The 19,522-nt window shown below is 38.1% G+C and overlaps 1 protein-coding gene across 1 annotated transcript; it reads right to left on the minus strand.

The window, feature by feature from the left end:
* Positions 1 to 4,359: 4,359 nt before the first annotated feature.
* On the minus strand, positions 4,360 to 18,819 carry LOC150090645 (uncharacterized). Its single transcript, XM_090374912.1, has 3 exons — positions 17,790 to 18,819; positions 15,238 to 15,306; positions 4,360 to 5,156 (listed from the first exon to the last, which is right to left on the minus strand). The coding sequence occupies exons 1-3, from the start codon at positions 18,745 to 18,747 to the stop codon at positions 4,360 to 4,362; spliced, it is 1,824 nt and encodes a 607-aa protein (XP_090231038.1). The 5' UTR covers positions 18,748 to 18,819.
* Positions 18,820 to 19,522: the final 703 nt, after the last annotated feature.

The following is a 19,522-nucleotide window of genomic DNA, read 5'->3' on the forward strand; positions in this document are numbered from 1 at the left end:
TTCTTTTTCTTATTTTAATAAATGGCGCCTCCGTAGCCAGGTGGGAAGGAGCAGCAGTGCGTAACACACGCTTCTTGATTAGACCGGGATTCGATCCAGTCATCACCAAATACGAAGGATGCAGAAAGGTCAGGGAATGACCACCGCATATTCCCGGAGCAATATGGCCTTAGCTGCTAATGCTCCTAAAAATCAAATAACAAACAAACAAAACAATTTGAATAAATATATAATTATAATCTTTTTTGTTGTTATTAGATATCTGTAGAAATCATCAATTCATTTACAAATTGTTCATTATTACAGTTCATTGTACATTTTTCTAATGATACAATTAGCTATCATAAGGAAATGTAACAGATATATTCCTGTAAGAATAAAGAAGTAAATTTTGTCGGAATTTCAGATTTTGTAGTTTCATTTATAAATCAAATATTCGATATTAATATATTGAATATAAAAATATTCAAAATATAAAATAAACTACATCGAAATTGTTCCCTAAATCCAGCTCGTGACTAACTATCAAAATATCCTACTAAGTTAGTTAAGCATGATTTGCAACAGGAAACGGTGGGTTGCCAAGCAACACTTACTACACATTCAGAACATAAACCTGATGAAAATGTATAACATTATGATGATTTTCGGAGGTGTACTGTATGTAGAGTTGTGGGGCTCAGCTGCAGACACCACAATTAAACCACTAAAAGCCGCTAAATACTGGCTCCTGAAGTGTCAACCTGGAAGTGTCATCTACAGCAGCGCACAACACCGATGGCTAAAGCGCTGAATTTAACCAGGTTTTCAGCATTAATGCACGAGAGAAGACTCTTCTTCACCGTAAAAATGATTGCCGGGAAAGTCTCAGCACCCAACGTTTGGGTCTCCGCTCCACTCCCAAGCTTCTTGCTCTTCCTTCGAGGCTACATTTTAAAGATCGGTTCCTCCCTTATCAGTAGCTCCATCTCGTTGAATCCCTGGATGCATGCTGACTTGATTAAAATCATAGATGATAAAAAGTATAGACGGCTCATCCTAGATTTGCACGTGGTCTCCACAACTACCAACTGATCTCAGATCGTTCTGGCTGGGCAAAAAACTCGCGGAAAACCGGACTGAAGGAAAATATCTTTTGCTATCAGAATTTGTATTATTTTTGTTATTTTGTATTGGTTTTCCTTCCAAGTCAATATTATCTGCTATAAGAACTTTATATATATATATATATATATATATATAATATGCCTATAATTTAATCTTTATAATCCCGGCGAGGTTATCCCTGCCGCTTTTGTTAATCCCTGGCATGATGCCCTGAAGGGTATTGTAGGGTTGTGGTACCTGTGTGTACCGATGAACTTTACAATAACGAATTTATTTAATTATTTATTACCTTTAACAAAGCTTTTACTTTTTCCTACCACTGCAGACAGAGACTAACCGGTCTGTAGTTACCAACTTCACTCGTAGAAATGTTTCGTGTATTAAAACACCAAATCACCTACAGAACACATCATTTACAGACATATTATGTACGGTGCAAGATGGCCTAATTTGCTGATGCGCCTAAAACCCTCCAACGACTGGCGTCAACTAACCTGTGCTTCGCTGTGACTTTCTGATAGCGCATGCTTTATAATGTTGCTCACATAAGAACATGTCCCTATAGGTCTGACGGAGCGGCTAACTCTTTGGATTATTGGGATGTCCTGTAAGATCTCAGTCTTACAAATATGTAGATTTAGAGGTTATGGGAAAATTTGTAATTTGAGAATAATTTAATCTTTGATATGGAATGGAATTTTGACATTTAAGAGAAGCATATATGGGATGAATACTAGATTTAGAGATAAGCGATTATAGGTATGTAAATGGGATAGCAATCAAATGGAAGAGAAAGTAACATAAATGTATATGGGTGAAATGACAGTAAACAAAGGCAGCTGCCGGTACCAGGGAAGGACTGGTCATTAGTGGACAGGCGGAAAAGGGTTACTAGAAAGAGAACAATGGGTCAACGAAATTCCGGTGATTAAGAAACGGTTGATCTATGCAGCATCTGGCCATAAGTCCCAATTGGCTAGCTTTGAGTCGAAAAAGACCAGGTCACTATGGCAACTTGTTTGGTAAGTTGTCAACATTTTCGCAAATGTGAAGAGACGAAAATGGCTATTCTGGGAGACGGTGGCAGATATGAAAGGATTGTGCTACCCTGAGAACTAGACGAGAAAATTATGGGAACAAGCCTTGGTTTGCAGACGGGGCAAAAGGGTTACGGAATTTTTTAACAAATAGAAAGGGTAGAAAGTTAGGAGAATTCTTGGGATTAGTCCTATGAGGGGAGGTGCAAAACGACGGAGAAAAACTGGGGGATCAGTTGGAACAAAAAGAGAGAAGTGGTCAGAGTAAGAGGGGAGTGTGGCTAAAACAGTGATCATGGAGACGGGGTGAAGAAAAAGGAAGTCGGGTATGTAGAAATGTAGGGAGTTCAATAAGGGCCCTAGACAGAAAGGGGAAATAGTTAAGAGTAGAAAAGTAACGGCAAGGCTAAGTATGATAAGCAAAAGTTAATGAAAGACTGTTAAGTGAACTGGGAAAGGCAACGATCCCTTGGAGAAAGATACATCTGAGTAATCCGGGGTAAAGGAGGATTGTGTATTCAAGGCAGGAGAAAGGGCGCCAGACCCATGCAGCCAAGAGTTTCGGAAAATTATCTGAAACAGATGAAAGAAAGCCTCAGAAGACAGCCTGAAGAGTCTAAGATGGAACTTGAAACCTCCTGGAGAAGAAGAGATAGAAGTAGGTGAGCGATATATTAAGTACACTAATTTAACAAGAAGGACAGTTAGTGAAACAGTATTGTAATTAATGAAGAGGGGGTAGCACTAGAAAGTAAAGTGAAAGATAAATTATCTCTGAGGTAGATATACTAACAGAAGTTATGTTAAAAAGAGTTAGTGCATAATATTAGGGAAACGAAGGAATGAGTATTAGATGAAATTGATACAAATAGCTATAATGTGCTGGAAGGTTAGTAAAGTAAAAAAAGAAGGAATCTGAATATTTTTTAAAATAATAGATAATTAAGTTAAATAAGCAATGCTAAATATAGTGTTCTAATTTATGAAGATTTGTTGGTTTATCCGATGACCAGTAACAAGTAAGGACTTTAGTGTACTGAAGATTGGTATTGTAACAGTGTATTGCAGATTGAATATTGTAACAGTATGGTGTGAACACAGCTGAAAGATGAATGTAGTATATTTCATTGTTAACATATGAATCGGAATTGGATCCAGAAGTAAAAGAAATAGGTATAGTGAATGTACAAGTGTTAGTAGTTAGTTAGGACAAGAAGAATGAGTCAGGCGTATGAGTTGACCATATAATAGTCAACTCAGATTAGCTAATGTAGAGAAACAAGAATAAGAATAGTATATGTAAGGAATTGTATATATGTATGTCTGTACAATATTGTAATAACTTAATAATTTTTGGAAATTTAAATTATGTTTACTTTGATTACCATGTCCATGGAGTTTTTCTCAAGGAAAACAACACACTGCCCTAAACACTAAGCTGATACCATCTTGGCTGTGGAGACAGAAAAGGAAACTTCAGAAACTGGAACTTCTGATTTAAATACTTAGTCAGATTGCTTGAGGAACGATCCAATCTTTGATTAAGTAACAAAAAATACACAAAAATATAATTCAAATGTACAACAGTCCGGAGGGCTTCCTTACTGTTTAACACAGTCCAACAAATAAACTGACGTAACTACCTTTTATTCTGCATTTTTGTACCCTGCTACTTCTGTTCTTAGGAAAAACAAGTCCCATCAAATAGATTTCCCAAAGAGTACCCTCTACAGAAATTCAAGTCCAATGCAACAAATATTCTCTCTCTGCTCGCCACCAAATGTTAAATTGATGGAGTTTTCAACGATTTTCGCATTTCACGTAATTATAAGTAAAATGTAGAACTGTTCAAATTAGACTACTCCACGTTATAAAGAAAGCTTTTATTGCGCAATAAGACATATTACAGAAACCGTTATAAAAATTAAATATTAGAGAGTATCAGTAAATTATAAAGAAAGCAAATGAAATCTTAGGAAATTAATACAATACAAAGAACATTAAAATTGAGACTAAAATATCAATAAGAAATATAAAAAGGGAAAGAATTTGAATTAGTTAATTAAAGTGAATAATGGCGAAAATAAAATTATTATTAGTTTTTTTGTAATGAAAAACATTTTGCCTCAAATTAAGAAATTTTTCATAAATGTTTCATTACTTTTGATGCAAAAACATATTTGAATACTGGAAACAAATGCATTTGAAGAGATATTTATTTCAAATGAAGTTTTCTATGCCTGTACAAGTGGGACACCTGAGAAAATGCTTTTCCACACGTTGCACACGTGAAGGGCTTTTCTCTGGTGTGGACTCTTATGTGTTCAGTTAGGACGGAAGAGCGTGAAAATGTTTTCCGGCAAAATTCACACGAAAAAGGTTTTTCACCCGTGTGGATTCTCGTGTGGCGCACACACTGATCTCGTCGTGAAAAGGCCTTGTCACAGAATCCACACGAATACGGCTTTTCCTTAGAATGCAATCTCTTATGTCCTCTTAAATTAGATGAATTTCTAAATGCCTTTGCACAGATGTCACAGGTAAAGGGCCTTTCTCCGGTGTGGATCCGCCTGTGTCTTGATAGATGTGATGAGTTCGAAAATGATTTACCACAATATCCGTATGTGAAAGGCTTCTCTTTGGTGTGAACTCTGAGATGTCTTAAAAGGGCCGAATTATGTGAGAATTTTCGCTCACAAATGTCACAATGAAAAGGCTTTTCCCCTCTGTGGATTCTTTTGTGCAAATTGAGACTGGATGAACGACTGAATGTCTCCTCACAAGTTTCGCAAGTGAAACTCCTCCTCTTATTGCTGTGAATATCCTCATGGCCGTGAAGGAGTGATGAGGTTCGAAATGCCTTGTCGCACGATGCACATTTGAAGATTTTCTGACCAGAATGGATTTTCTTGTGCTGACGAAGAGACGAAGGCTTTGAAAATATCTTGTCGCAATTCTCGCAGATGAGATGACTCCCTTTGTTATCAGCCATCGTGGTACTCAAAGGTGTTCCTAATTATTCACCTGAAAAGATGAAACTCATTTTATAATACATGATAGAAAACCTATTTCAATTGATAACTAAATAATTTTAAATATGTTTTTCACTGGTCAACAACAAAAGGCAACGGAATGTCATGCTTTTCAATGATCGAAGGGAACATCAAATAGTACCACGTCTATTCATTCACTATTTGGTTACATACTCATTAACACAAAATTATGAAAAAATTTATGACCCAAGCTTTTCTATTAGGGCGCCAAACAACAGGTAGGCTTGCTTTATTAAAACCTTTACTGAAAGATCTGGGAGTTTCATTTCTATAGATAACCACGGGTTTTAATTTCGAATCGCTTTCTTTGGAAACTTTATAGCCTGGTTGAGCCTTTTTTTTTTTTTTTTTTTTGCTAGAAAGGTGAACATGGCAGCGCGCTCACTAAGAAAACAAGCGATATGTTTTTCGAATGTTCTCTAATGTTATGCATATTTTAGCAGTGTATTTACATTCGTAGTTTAGTACTGACTTTCGTAGCATCACCAGCTTCAGTTTCTTTAGGCCAAGCCAAAATACCGCGCTAATCGAAAATTGGTAGCTAAATATAAACCGCGCTAATTCGAGTCTTGCGCTAATCAAGGGATTCTTGTATTCTCTATATCTACGTCCAATTCTTCTAATTCAAATCGTAAACAATTGTGGAAACTATGTGCGTAACGGTTAGTTTTATGATCCTTTGATTCATATATTTTAAATTTGTATATAAAGAATTATGCCAGCCAAAATTTGCATTAGTATTGTCAGCACTTCACAAACATTTCAGCACTTAATGCTGAAATGCTTGTGAAGTTGAGACATAAATATTTCATTGATTCACAGATACTTTTAAAGAATTTTAATCAACGTTTAATCTCCATAAATTGTACTTCTTACCTCACACACGCAATTACAACCTCCCAATGAACTTTTTAAAAACAAAATAGAATCTTAATATATCGACAGACTACTTCGTAGAGAACAAAATTATCATCAACAGCCAAGGCCAAAAATAACCGTTATAAAAGTTGAATTCACAATTCAGCTGGTGACTGCCTGAACAGAAGGAACCTTCTATTCTTTCACGCCATCTGCCGGACTGGTTAATTTATAATTATTTAAATAAAATAATTTATGTCAAATACTAAAAAGTTTCCAAATTCCAATATATTTCGATATGAAAATCTTTATTTATGCTATATTTCAAAACTCTCCAACGTAACAGAAATTTGGTGACGTTTTCTGTATTCCTTAATATAATGCCACTTTCGTGCTTTTCACTACAATTAAGCAGTTATTAATTAAAATAAAATACTATTATTTAAAAAGAGTTTTTTAATGACATATACTTTTCTATAGGGGCTTAGAGGGGAACAGGTATCCTGTGTGTTATGACACTCAGCCTAAAACACTGATCGATCCAATATCTCTCTATTACAGAAGATTTAGGTTAAGTCCGGTTGGCCTGCCTCCCTAAAATCCACTCATGCACACCTTCTCGATGGTAAGCTCTGTTATGACACTTAGGTGGCAACGAACGTGTAGAGTGGTTCTCTTCAAGACGCCTGGTCAGCGTGAAGAGTAAAAGACCAAACCCTCCAGCATATGACAGCACGACAAAAGAAATGGCCCTCAGTCCCCAGCAGCTTTCACTCTCCCTCTTACGGCAGCGAGAGGATCAGAGTGGAAGAAGAAGGTGCTAAGAATCTCTGGGTACGACCAGGCTGCCATGCATGGTAACTGAACTTCGCCTGTTATAACGCAAGGTCACTCATCGGTGAAGACAGGATATTAGGGCTGGAAAAGGAATTAGAAAATGTGAATTGGAATATCATCGGTTTGGCTGAAACAAGAAGAAATGAATCACATATAAGTTTATCAAGTGAAAATCTGCTGTACATCAATGGAAACAGTGAAAGGAGTGAAGGTGGAGTTGGATTTCTGGTCCATAAAGATTTTAAAAACAACATTTTGGAATTCAAAAGTACATCACCAAGGGTATCAAGACTAATACTCAAGATTTCTAAGACGTACAAGTTAAAGATTATAATGATTTATGCATCAACATCGAGCCATGATGAAGAAGAAGTTGAAGAAATGTACACCGAAATTGAGAGTCTTCTAGATGAGCAGAAAACCCACTACACTATTATTATGGGGGACTTCAATGGTAAGGTTGGAAAAAGGCAAAACAGCGCAGAAAGAGGACCTATAGGAAATTTTGGAATTGGTGAAAGAAATAAAAGAGGTGAAAGACTTGTGGAATTTGCAGAATCTCAAGGCTGTCAGTAATGAACACTTTTTTTCAAGAAAAGGGTGCACAGAAAGTGCACCCCATAATAATAGTGTAGTGGACTTGGAAGAGTCCAAATGGATTAACAACTAATGAAATTGACTTCATCCTCACTAACAGAAGATATATTGTGATATACCGTCCTGAATAAGGTAAATGTTGGAAGTGTTCACAGAATGGCAAGATGTACACTTGATATAGATGTAGGAAAGGAAACGAAAAAACTGACTCGAGTAAATAATACAAAGGGCTTCGAGATAACAGAGGAGGAGAAAAAGCAGTATGTACTGGAACTTAAGAACAAGTTTGAGCTTCTGCAGACTGCTCAGGACCAAGATATCGACGAGGAATACTACAACTTTCTGAAAGTGATAAAGCCCAAGAAACCTATAGGGAAAAAGAAATCCAAAGAAGAAAAAATTAGTCAAGAAACACTTGTCATGATGAACCGAAGACGACAAATGAAGAGCAAGAAAAACACTGACAGTGTGAGAATTGAGTATACTGAGTTAAGCAAAGCCATTAGAAAATTTAACACAAGAAAAGTAGAACAAACATTAAGGGAAAACAAAGGATTTAAATCAGCAGCCATGAGCAGTAATACAGAAAGACAAATCATACTGAAACTGAAGAATAGCAATGGTGTACTTATAAACAGCAGAGAAGGCATAATACAAATAGCAGAAGACTACTATAGAGAATTATACAAGGAGCGAGGAAATGATACCAGTAGTGGGGAAGATGGATTGCAAAGTAGCGACACCTACGACATACCCGATATTCTTCATGATGAGGTAGAATATGCACTGAAGAAAATGAAGTATCAAAAATCCCCGGGGGAAGATGAAGTTCTGTAGAATTGTTAAAATTGGGAGGAAGAGACATAACGCAAAAACTGGCAAGGCTCTTCACAAAGTGCATTAGAACAGTTGTGACGCCTAAGCAGTGGAATAATGCAATAATAGCTTTGCTGCATAAGAAAGGAGATAAATCAGAAATTGGAAATAATAGACCAATTAGCTTGTTATCCCACATCTAGAAGTTGTTCACAAGGGTCATTACTAACAGTTTAGAAAGAATACTTGAGGAGAATCAACCGAAAGAGCAACTGGCTTTAGGACAGGATTCTCAACTATCGATCACCTTCACGTAATATCACAGCTAATGGAGAAAGCAAATGAATATAAAACACCATTATGCCTGGCATTTGTGGATTATGCAAAGGCATTTGACTCCATACAGCATAAGGCAATGTTTCGGGCACTGGAAAGACAAGGCATAGATACCCCATATATTATGATTTTGAAGAAAATATTTGAGAGTGCTACCTCTCTTATTAGACTAGACAAAGACAATAGCAAATTTAAAATCGAGAAAGGGGTTCGACAAGGAGACACAATATCTCTGAAGCTGTTTACTGCTGCCCTTGAGGAAGCTTTCAGAAGATTAGACTCGTCGCAGAAAAGAGTCAATGTGAACGGAGAGTACCTAAACCATTTACGATTTGCAGATGACATTGTGGTCATAAGCCACGATCCCAAAGAATTAGAGGAAAACCTTAATCAGTTATGCACAGTTAGTAAGGATTTTGGACTAAAGATGAATATGGCTAAAACAAAAGTAATGATGAACAAGTATGCCACAGAAAGGGAAATAATGATTGAAGGAGCAGAAATTGAAAAAGTGAAGTCATATAGTTACCTGGGACAAGTTATTAGCTGTAATAATGATAAATGGCTGGAAGTCAAGAGAAGAAATATAGTCACATACTTAAGAGCAATATCCCAGTTTGTCTGAAACGTAAAATAATGAACCAATGTATACTCCCCACCATGACTTATGGAAGTGAAACTTGGGCACTCACCAAAAGAATGGAAGAGAAGCTGAGAACTACACAGCGAAGAATGGAACGAATTATATTGGGAATCAGACTGTTAGATAAGAAGAGAAACACATGGATTAGGCAGCAAACTCAAGTAAAGGACATTCTTATCAAAACTAAAGAACTAAAATGGTCTTGGGCAGGACACATAGCTCGAAGACATGATGACAGATGGACTAAGAAAATAACAGAATTGTACCCAAGAGGAGCTAGAAGAAAACCTGGAAGACCAAGATGGAGATGGGTAGATGAAATTCATGAGTTTTTGGGTAGTAAATGGATGGTCAGTGCTCAAAACAGAAGGAACTGGAAAGTTGCTGGAGAGAACTTCATCCTGCAGTGGATTGAAAATGGCTAATGATGATGATGATGACTTTTTCTAGCAGGAGGCTAGAAAAAGGAAGGAGGCTTTTTCTAGCCTCCTGCCTTTTTCAACTGTATTCGATTTCTAAATTTCATGCGTTTTTATTCGACTCTTCTAATTCAGGAATGTATTTCTTTATGACATCTACAATCAGGAAATTATTATAATTGGCGACTAAGGCAATGTTGCTCCGTTTATTGTATATTATATGAAAATAAGCATGTTCCTCCTCTCCCGGAAATTCGGCCTTTTCTTCCAGCAAAAGGCAAAAGAATCACAGAACACAGACGCAAATTGCAGACATTATAAACAGCGTAATATGGCATAAGTTGTTGATGCACCTAAAATCCTACAACTAGCGCCAACTATCCTATCTTTCACTGCCACGTATACTGAAAGATCATAATTTATCGAATACCTGATTCCTAGGCAACGCGATACTTTCCCTCCCCTCGCTATTGGATGAACCAACCGCTTGGCAGGTCTATAGGTAGACTGCATTCACGTAGAAGCTAATTCGATGTCAGTATGGATAAACGTCATGGGTTAACCGACTGTGAAAGAGGAATGATAGTGGATTCCCGGCGCATGGGTCGCTCTATCGCAGAAGTGGTACAGAAATTGCACTGTCCCCGTTTGACAATATCAAGTGTGTATCGGGAATACGCCATTTCCGGAATAACATCTCATCGTGTACCGCGCTGTGGGCGGGCGGAGAACGGTGGTGGACGAAAATGGTCGTCGACGTTCTCCCATTATTTAAGCCAACCGGAGAGCCACAGTGGCACAAATTAAAGCCGACTTCAAAGAGGAAGGTGCCCGAAACGTCACCACCAAGATCATCAGGGGATCATTAACCGCAATAGGTTATGGTGGCCGCCGACCCACCAGAGTCCCATTGCTAAAACCACGACACAGGACTCTACGCCGGAACTGAGCGAACGAACATCGGCACTGGACATTGGATGATTGGAGACAGGTCTTTTCTTCCGATCAGTGCAGTTTCCTCCACTAATGTTATTAGTGGAGCCCCTCAGGGTTCAGTGTTGGGTCTATTATTGTTTTCTGTATTTATAAATGATATTCATTATGGTATATCAAGCTTAATGTCCAAGTTTGTAGACGATACAAAGGTTGGCAGATTTATTAAGGACTCTACTGACGCTATGCTGCTGCAACTGGATCTGGAAAGGTTGAGCAGATGGGCTGAGAAGTGGAAAATGAAGTTTAACATTGACAAATGTAAAGTACTACATATGGGAAACAGCAACCCCAGAGCAACGTATCAACTCGGTGGTACTACACTGACAGTGGTAGAGAATGAAAGGACCTGGGGGTAATTGTGCAGGCAGATATGAAGTTCTCTGAGCAGTGCAGACGGGCTGCAAGAGTAGCTCATGGTGTCTTGTGAATGATATACAGGAATTTTTCTAGCAGGGATAAGGAGGTGATTATTCCCTTGTATAAGACAATGGTGACGCCACGCCTTGAGTACTGCGTACAGGTCTGGAAGCCTCATTTCAAGAGGGATGTAGAGCTGCTGGAAAGAGTACAGAGAAGGGCAAAAAGATTAGTGAATGGAAGAGAGGGTTGCTCTTACAAAGAAACGCTTAAGTTTTGCAAATTGCAGTGTCTGGAGACTAGGCACCGGCGAGATGATCTGATAGAGGTGTATAAAGCCTTGAATGGTTTGAGCATGCCTAATGCTGATGGGATTCTTCCTCCTGCTGAGAATAATCACCTGAGAGGGCATAAATTCAGATTGAGGGAAGACAGATTGAATCGTTCTGTGTGTTGATAGACCTGATGAAGTCAAGGAGGATTTTCCACAATATCCGCATGTGAAAGGCTTCTCTTTGGTGTGACTTCTGAGATGTGATAAAATGGCGGAATTTTGAGAGATTGTCGATCACAAATATCATTTTGAAAAGGCTTCTCACTAGAGTGAAATCCTCATGTGGCGTACAAGGTGTTGCTTTTGTGAAAATCTTTTATCACAAATGTCACAAGAAAAAGGCTTTTCCCCTGTGTGGATTCTTTTGTGCACAATAAAACTGAATGATTGGCTGAATGTCTTCCCACAAGTGAAAGGCCTCTTATCGCTGTGAATGTCCTCATGTTGGCTAAGCAGTGATGAAGTACGAAATGCTTCGTCGCAAGTTGCAGATTTGAAGATATTGTGGCCAGAATGAATTTTCCTGTGCTGTCGAAGAGACAAAAGCTTTTATTATTATTAGCCATATGGTGCAAGGAAGCCTGAGGCTTATGCTGCACCAGCGGAAACAAAATTTTCGAGTTACCCTGAGAGTGAGAAAGATAGAGAGAGAAAATGCAAAAAAAAGAGTCAGAAGTAGAAAGTAGAAAAGAATCACAAAGAAAGAGAAGAATGATGATATCCAGCTGAGAACCCTGGGTGTGCCAAGCCCATACTCACCAGATGTGAGTCCCTGTGGTAATTTTGAAAATGTCTAGTCGCAACGCTCGCAGATGAGATGACTTTCTTTGTTATCTGTCATCGTAGGAATCAAAGGCGTTTCTATTTATTGACCTGAAAAGATCAAAACCTTTTTATAACACATGATAGAAAACTGTAAATTAATTGGTAATTACAATTTCTGAATATTCTTCATAATAGATAAGAAGAAATGAGCAGTGGAACGCCATGGAGTCGAGTCATTTAAGGGAATATTAAATAATATGATTGACTGTTCCTTCATTACTTTCTTACATATTCATAAGTCTTACAAATTCATAATTTTTTTGTTTTTAAAAAGAGAAATAAGAAAAATTTTGCCGTCACCCAATACCATGCAAAAATGGCACACTACACAGTTTCAGAGATCATACTATCTCCTCATTTAGCAATACATGTGAGATTGGTTTGAGTGATGATAATAACAGTCTTCCTAAAGTGAATATGACACACCTTTCTGAAAGATAAAAATTATTTCAGGTGCTGTAATATATATGCCAAATATCCAATTTTTTTCCCTAGGAAACTCGGGTTTTCATCCACCCATTGCTGGACGAGAAACTCGACTACAGAACAAACTCTATATGCACGGACATATACGATGCAGTATGACATAAGCTGCTGATAGCCTCTCAAACCCTACAACAACCTACCTACCTACTCGTTTGCCCAACCTGATTTTTATTGCATGGGAAAAATTTGCGATGCAATTACTGAAAGTGCGATCCATTTCATAAAGATTGTAGCATCCAATAAAGTAGGCACTTAGTGTAAACAGTGGCCCCCAACTTAAAAAAAAGAGGTAAAAATGGCTCTTAATCAATAGAAATCACACAGAATAATACATTAATCGCTTAAGTGCTATTTTCCACAATACTGAGAACAAATCAAGACAGCTGAACTGGTTCCTTTCTCTCTCCACACTAATTTTCATTTTTTTAGAATAAACACAAAAACATTTATACCATTCTACTGCCATACCATTGATCGTTGAATATTAATCTCATTCTGAAGTCGCAGTATATAAAAAAAAATTCTTTAACCAAGAGTCGAACACTAAATTCCAACACAAGGGCCCAAGAATATACCAATGTGGGCATGCTCTGGTAACTTTTCTTGAAACTTGAATGGAACCACTCCTAACAACAAGTGAGCGCTGAGAAAAGTAGCTCACCAGCAATCGGTATGTAGGTGTAGACACTTCAGCCTCCTAAAACCTTTCCAGGGAACTGTGCCACAAAAGGGTGTCAAAGGCCTTTTGAAGTCCACAAAGAGGCCGAGCAGATATTTTGTAGTGGTTTCTCGATCTATCTCTAAAAGAGAAGCAATGGCAACTTCAGTTTCTCTACCCTTTGTAAAACCGAACTGTACAGGGGAAAAAAGTCCTTTCGTAACATAGCGCCTTGCCCACAACAGGTAACAAGGCAATAGGCCTATATGAGAGCGGTTTAATTTTGGCTTCTTTGGAATTTTGAGTAGAATTTTTAAGTTAGCAACTTTCCAAATTGCAAGGGAAATGCCATGATTAAGACACAGTTGAATAATGTTGTAATAACTACAGGAACCGTATTCCATACACTCTTAAGTACTTCCACCTCAATGCCGAACAACTGTCTTGGACATTTGCCCGAACGTATGGACTGAATAGCAATATCAATCTCCTCAAAGGTGAAAGGAAGTTCATCAGGCGAGCCCGAATAATAAGCATTTTTCAATCTGATGTCTATCAGTTTTGGATCCGTACATACTTCTTCTTGATAAATAATAACATCCAGGATCCTATTCATGGTGGTTTCTCAAGATATGGTTTCTTGATCATCAGAAGTTGTAACCGATGAAAACACTTCACCAGTCGGAATTTTATGTTTTGTAATCTGTAAGCAAGCCCCCAGGGAGAATTGTTACACTGAGTGCTCACCAGTTGCTCCCAAGCAGCTTTTTTCCTCTTTTATATTTCGTGATGATAGTTTCTAGGGGTTGTTTGTATCTCTTTTGCAAAAGAACAACTTCCAAAACAGAACTGATCTGTTTATTATTTTAGCTATTTATTAAATTTGTCAGCAAGGTTGATGAGCAAGGTCATCAACTGTTTACCCATTAACATCAAGTGGCCCAATGTGATAAAACCTCTTCTTTCTACGTTAATATAACCAGTGAAGGTAGTTGTTGGCGCATCGGCTTCTGTGGCCATATTGCACTTCCCAAGGTTTTTGCAGTACTTCGATCCAAGCCCGAGGCGGGAATCGAACCCGCGACCTTTGGGTTGCCGGGCAGATACTTTACCCATTCGGCTAAGCTCGCCTAATCTTCTTTGTGACTTGATTACAGACTAATTTAAATCTATCATAGGCTTCTGTATCACCTGATAATTTATATGCATTCCATGCCCTTTTCTTCCCTGCCACGTGTCTCAATGGTTCGTGTGACATCCATTTAAGTCATCCATTAAGCGTTGAACTGTATTACCTCGTTGGCAGGAAAAGCCTAGCAGTTGCTTTGATTACTTTCCTGAGTGCTTTCCATTTAGAATTTGCTGTTGGTAACAGCATCAGTTTGGTCTCACTGCATAGACTTGAAAAATTTCTGAGACAATTATAGTCACCCTTACGAAAGAAAAAGCCTTTCTCTTTACCCTTGACAGTAGTTATTTCTTTATTTAAATTCCATATTAGTCCACTGCGTTCACATTCATCCAGTGGGTCTTTTACCTGCAAATTCTTAATGCACATAAAATCACTTCTGATAAACGAATCCAGAGTATTGCTTGCTCTTGTTGCCTCTCACACACCCAGTTTTCCTAATATATATTTTGTATTCTGAATGACACCATATCTCCACTATCCCTACAATGACTGCATTTAACGATTTAATAATTCATATTCATCAAATTTCTTTGCAATGTTAGTAACTAATGTTACTAACATTGCAAAAACACGTACTCCCTCGTATCGCGTTTGTGCAGAATTCCAGACACTCAAATTCAATCCTAACTCGCGACTTTTTCCCAACGTTGCCCTGTACTCGTTAAATAAATCCTCAGACCTGCTACTCTTAATATCATAACTGCCAAGGTCTACAGTAATATCACCTTTTTTGATGCGGTTGTAAACGTTGGCACCTAAAAGATACAATAAAGGCACGAATTTAAAAGATAATAGCTGTTCTATGTGCTTTTGTCCTTGGAGCCATACCCCGGTCGTATTCCACCTGTCCTTCTTGCACAACATATTTCCCTGACTCACCCACAATAACCACCTCCTGTGGACTAGCGAATTCTGAGTTGTAAATTGCTGGCGTGTTGCCTGATGAACAAGTGTGAGCTCAGGCGTAGAGTTAGGCAGCAGAGAGCATGATGGGACATCTATATTAATTCTTCCAGGGTATCTAGTGTCACCTGGCACACACACACACATATATATTTCTCGTTGCTCTTACTTAGGTTTTGTGTGTACTAGGCTGTGGCCGCATCAGAACTAGTTAGTCTAGGCATAATCTATACTTTTTGTTCTAAGTGTAGTTACGTCGTTTCCGACACTTTTCTTTTGGTCTGCCATCTTAATTTACCTTAGTATATTCAGTTCTGGTTTATCGTCTAATGGTTTGGTTTAGGACAAAAGCCTCGTATACTCTCAGGGATGAAGAGAGATGGAGCAGTTTATCCCCCTCTCTACCCCTCCCCGCGGTTTGGGCTCGCGTTGTGCTTATTATTATCGGGTAATCATGCAACTGACTACTCGATAACCGCAATTAACCTGTAATCATGCTTTAACATTTAGCTTTAGTGGTTACATGTGAGGTTTTGGCAGAGAATGAGAAACTCCTATAGTGCAAAACATAATAAAGTTTAATACATGAGAAAGTAAATCTTACATAGTTATAAATTCAATAAATCATTATGATAATAATAAGATCATAGACTTTGGGATTATCATTCTTAAACACAGCAGTTATTAGTTACAAGATTATAAGAGGCTAGAAAGAATCCATCTTTTCATCATAAACTTACCAGTCTAAGATATGGCTGGGCGGTGGCTCTTCCCTCCGCTCTCCGCGACTGGAACCGCTCTATTCTCTTCTGTCCTCTCGACTTCCCTCTGGACGCCGACCTCTCGTTCTGCTTCGGCCTCCCAGTTCTGTTCCTCTCGACTCTTTCTCTGGACTCCGACTTCCCGTCCTCTCCGACTTTGGGTCTCGAGGACCTGCTTTTATAGCTCTAGTTCTCCCTTATTGTTTATACATTTTCCTTTCTCTTAATGGAGAACTCCCACGTTATGGGACACTTAATCAAAGGAGTCACCATCATCCTTGATTACGCCATGTACCAAACATTCTGGCCAGACGTGTAGACACTTCACCAGCTCCTTATTAGGAAAATGAAGAGTCTCTAGCTTACATATTCACCGAGTTTATGATGCTCGGAGGAATCTACGATATCCGTTCACACGGGTGTGTGTGTATCTCTCTGATTCCCCCCCCCCCCTTTCTGTCGTCATCATTTGCATGTCAAGCTAAGTGCATCTTTCTGTGTTTATAAAAACGTAACCCGTAGGTGGCTCCCAAGATAGCCGTCGCCGGCAAACAACTGCAGGCTTCTGTAGAGTTTAGATAGGCTTTGTTTTTACATAGTTGCTGTGGCTAATTTCGCCATATTTTAAGTCGCCATTATAACAGGTTCTAATTTAAAGATTTAAAGACATCTAACTTGCTTTAATACTCCGTTTTAATAACTCTAAAATTGTCAATAAATGAGGTTTTGGATAATAACTAAGTAGGGGAATTATGAGAAATTAAAATTAATGTATTTATTATAGATTTAGAGGAAAAGGCGGAATTAGCACTGCAACACTAGTCTACTCTTCAAACTCTCGTTAACGCCCATTCAGAAAGCTGAGCCCCAACCTAATTTCTTCATTTAGTGAACACACACAAAGGCAACCCCCCTTTGGCTGTATTGTGTCCTGTTCCCAAAACAATACAGCCAAAGTTACTTGTGCAATCAAACATTGCACACGTTTCACGTTGTATTAGGCTGTGATTCATAGGAGAATCGTTTCTCCCTTTAGTTCTTCCTCGAGTCACGAGACATGTAAAAAGCAGAACTGCCGAAAGTAGAGTACTCACGTTATAAAGAAACCATTTATTACGCAAAAAAACATATTACAGAAACTATTATAAAAGTTAATCAATAAATTATAAAGAAAACAAATGAAATCTTAGAAAATTAATAAAATACATAGAAAAGGTGGAAACTGAGATTACAATATCACTGACAAATATAATAACAGAAGTTTGCTTTAACTGATAAATGAAAGTGAATAATGGCGAACATTAATATTGGTGATGAAATGCATGTTGCCTCAAATAAAGAAATTTTTGTGATAAAAGAATCAAGTTTGCTTCAAAAATTAAAACTCGTGTACTGAGAACAAAGCATTTGAACAGACATTTATTTAGAGTGCAGTTTCCTATGCCCGGACAAAAGGGATTTCCTTGAAAATGCTTTGCCACACATTGCACATGTAAAGGGTTTTTCTCTGGTGTGGACCCTTATGTGCAGAGTTACGGAGGAAGAACGTGAAAACGTTTTCCGGCAAAACTCACATGAAAACCGCTTCTCACCAGTGTGGATTCTCCTGTGGCTCACACAATTTTCTCGTTGTGAAAACGTCTTGTGACAGAATTCACAAGAATACGGCTTTTCCTTAGAATGCACTCTCCTGTGACGGCTTAAATGTGATGATGTACGAAATGTTTCTGCGCAGGTGTCACAGGAAAAGGGCCTTTCCCCAGTGTGGATACGTGTGTGTATCGATAGACTTGATGAGGTCGATAATGATATTCCGCAATATCCGCATGTGAAAGGCTTCTCTTTGGTGTGAGTCCTCAGATGTTTTAAAAGGGCTGAATTTCGTAAAAAATTTCGATCACAAATATCACATGGAAAAGGCTTCTCACCAGAGTGAATCCTCATGTGCATTACAAGGGTATTCTTTCGAGAAAATCTTTTATCACAAATATCACATTGAAAAGGCTTCTCACCAGAGTGAATACTCATGTGCATTACAAGGTTATTCTTTTGAGAAAATCTTTTATCACAAATATCGCATTGAAAAGGCTTCTCACCAGAGTGGATCCTCATGTGCATTACAAGGGTATTCTTTCGAGAAAATCTTTTATCACAAATATCACATTGAAAAGGCTTCTCACCAGAGTGAATACTCATGTGCATTACAAGGTTATTCTTTTGAGAAAATCTTTTATCACAAATATCGCATTGAAAAGGCTTCTCACCAGAGTGGATCCTCATGTGCATTACAAGGGTATTCTTTCGAGAAAATCTTTTATCACAAATATCACATTGAAAAGGCTTCTCACCAGAGTGAATACTCATGTGCATTACAAGGTTATTCTTTCGAGAAAATCTTTTATCACAAATATCACATCGAAAAGGCTTCTCACCAGAGTGAATCCTCATGTGCACTACAAGGCTCTTCTTTTGAGGAAATCTTTTATCACAAATGTCACAACAAAATGGCTTCTCACCAGAGTGAACCCTCATGTGCACTACAAGGTACTTCTTTTGAGGAAATCTTTTATCACAAATGTCACAACAAAATAGCTTTTCCCCTGTGTGGATTCTTTTGTGCACAGTGAGATGGCGTGAATGTGTAAATGCCTTCCCACAAGTTTCACAAGGGAAAGTCCTCTTATTTCTGTGAATATCCTCATGGATGTGAAGGAGTGATGATGTACGAAATGTTTCGCCGCAAGTTGCACATTTGAAGATATTCTGGTCCGAATGACATTTTCTGTGCTGACGGAGAGACGAAACCTTTGAAAATATCTTCCCACAATGCCCGCAGATGAGATGATTCCCTTCGTTATCAGTCATCGTGGTACTAAAAGGTGTTCCAAATTATTCACCTGAAAAGATTAAACCCGTTTTATAACACATTGTAGAAAGCAATAAATTAGTTAATAATTAGAATTCATTTAAAAATATTGTTCATAGTAGATAAGACGAAAAGGACAGTGGAACGTTATGCTGTTTACTCATAAATAATACGGTTACATATTCATTAAACGAAAAATTTTCCCTCACCCAATGTCATGCACAAATGTCACATTACACAGATTCCGAAATGACACTGTCTCCACTTTTACGCAATGCTAGTGAGATTGGTTTGAGTGATATCAGTAGCTCTTCTTAAAGTGAATATGAAACGTAAATTATTTGAGGTATTGCAATAAACTTGCTGGATGTCCGGTTTTGATGGGTTACATGTTCAGCAGTCACTCAAACAGAAAACAGTATCAGAAGCACATTCTCGAAA

The sequence above is a fragment of the Mastigoproctus giganteus genome, chromosome 1 (assembly GCF_048544385.1).
Source record: "Mastigoproctus giganteus isolate SK-2022 chromosome 1, ASM4854438v1, whole genome shotgun sequence".
In the NCBI taxonomy this organism is placed as follows: domain Eukaryota; kingdom Metazoa; phylum Arthropoda; class Arachnida; order Uropygi; family Thelyphonidae; genus Mastigoproctus; species Mastigoproctus giganteus.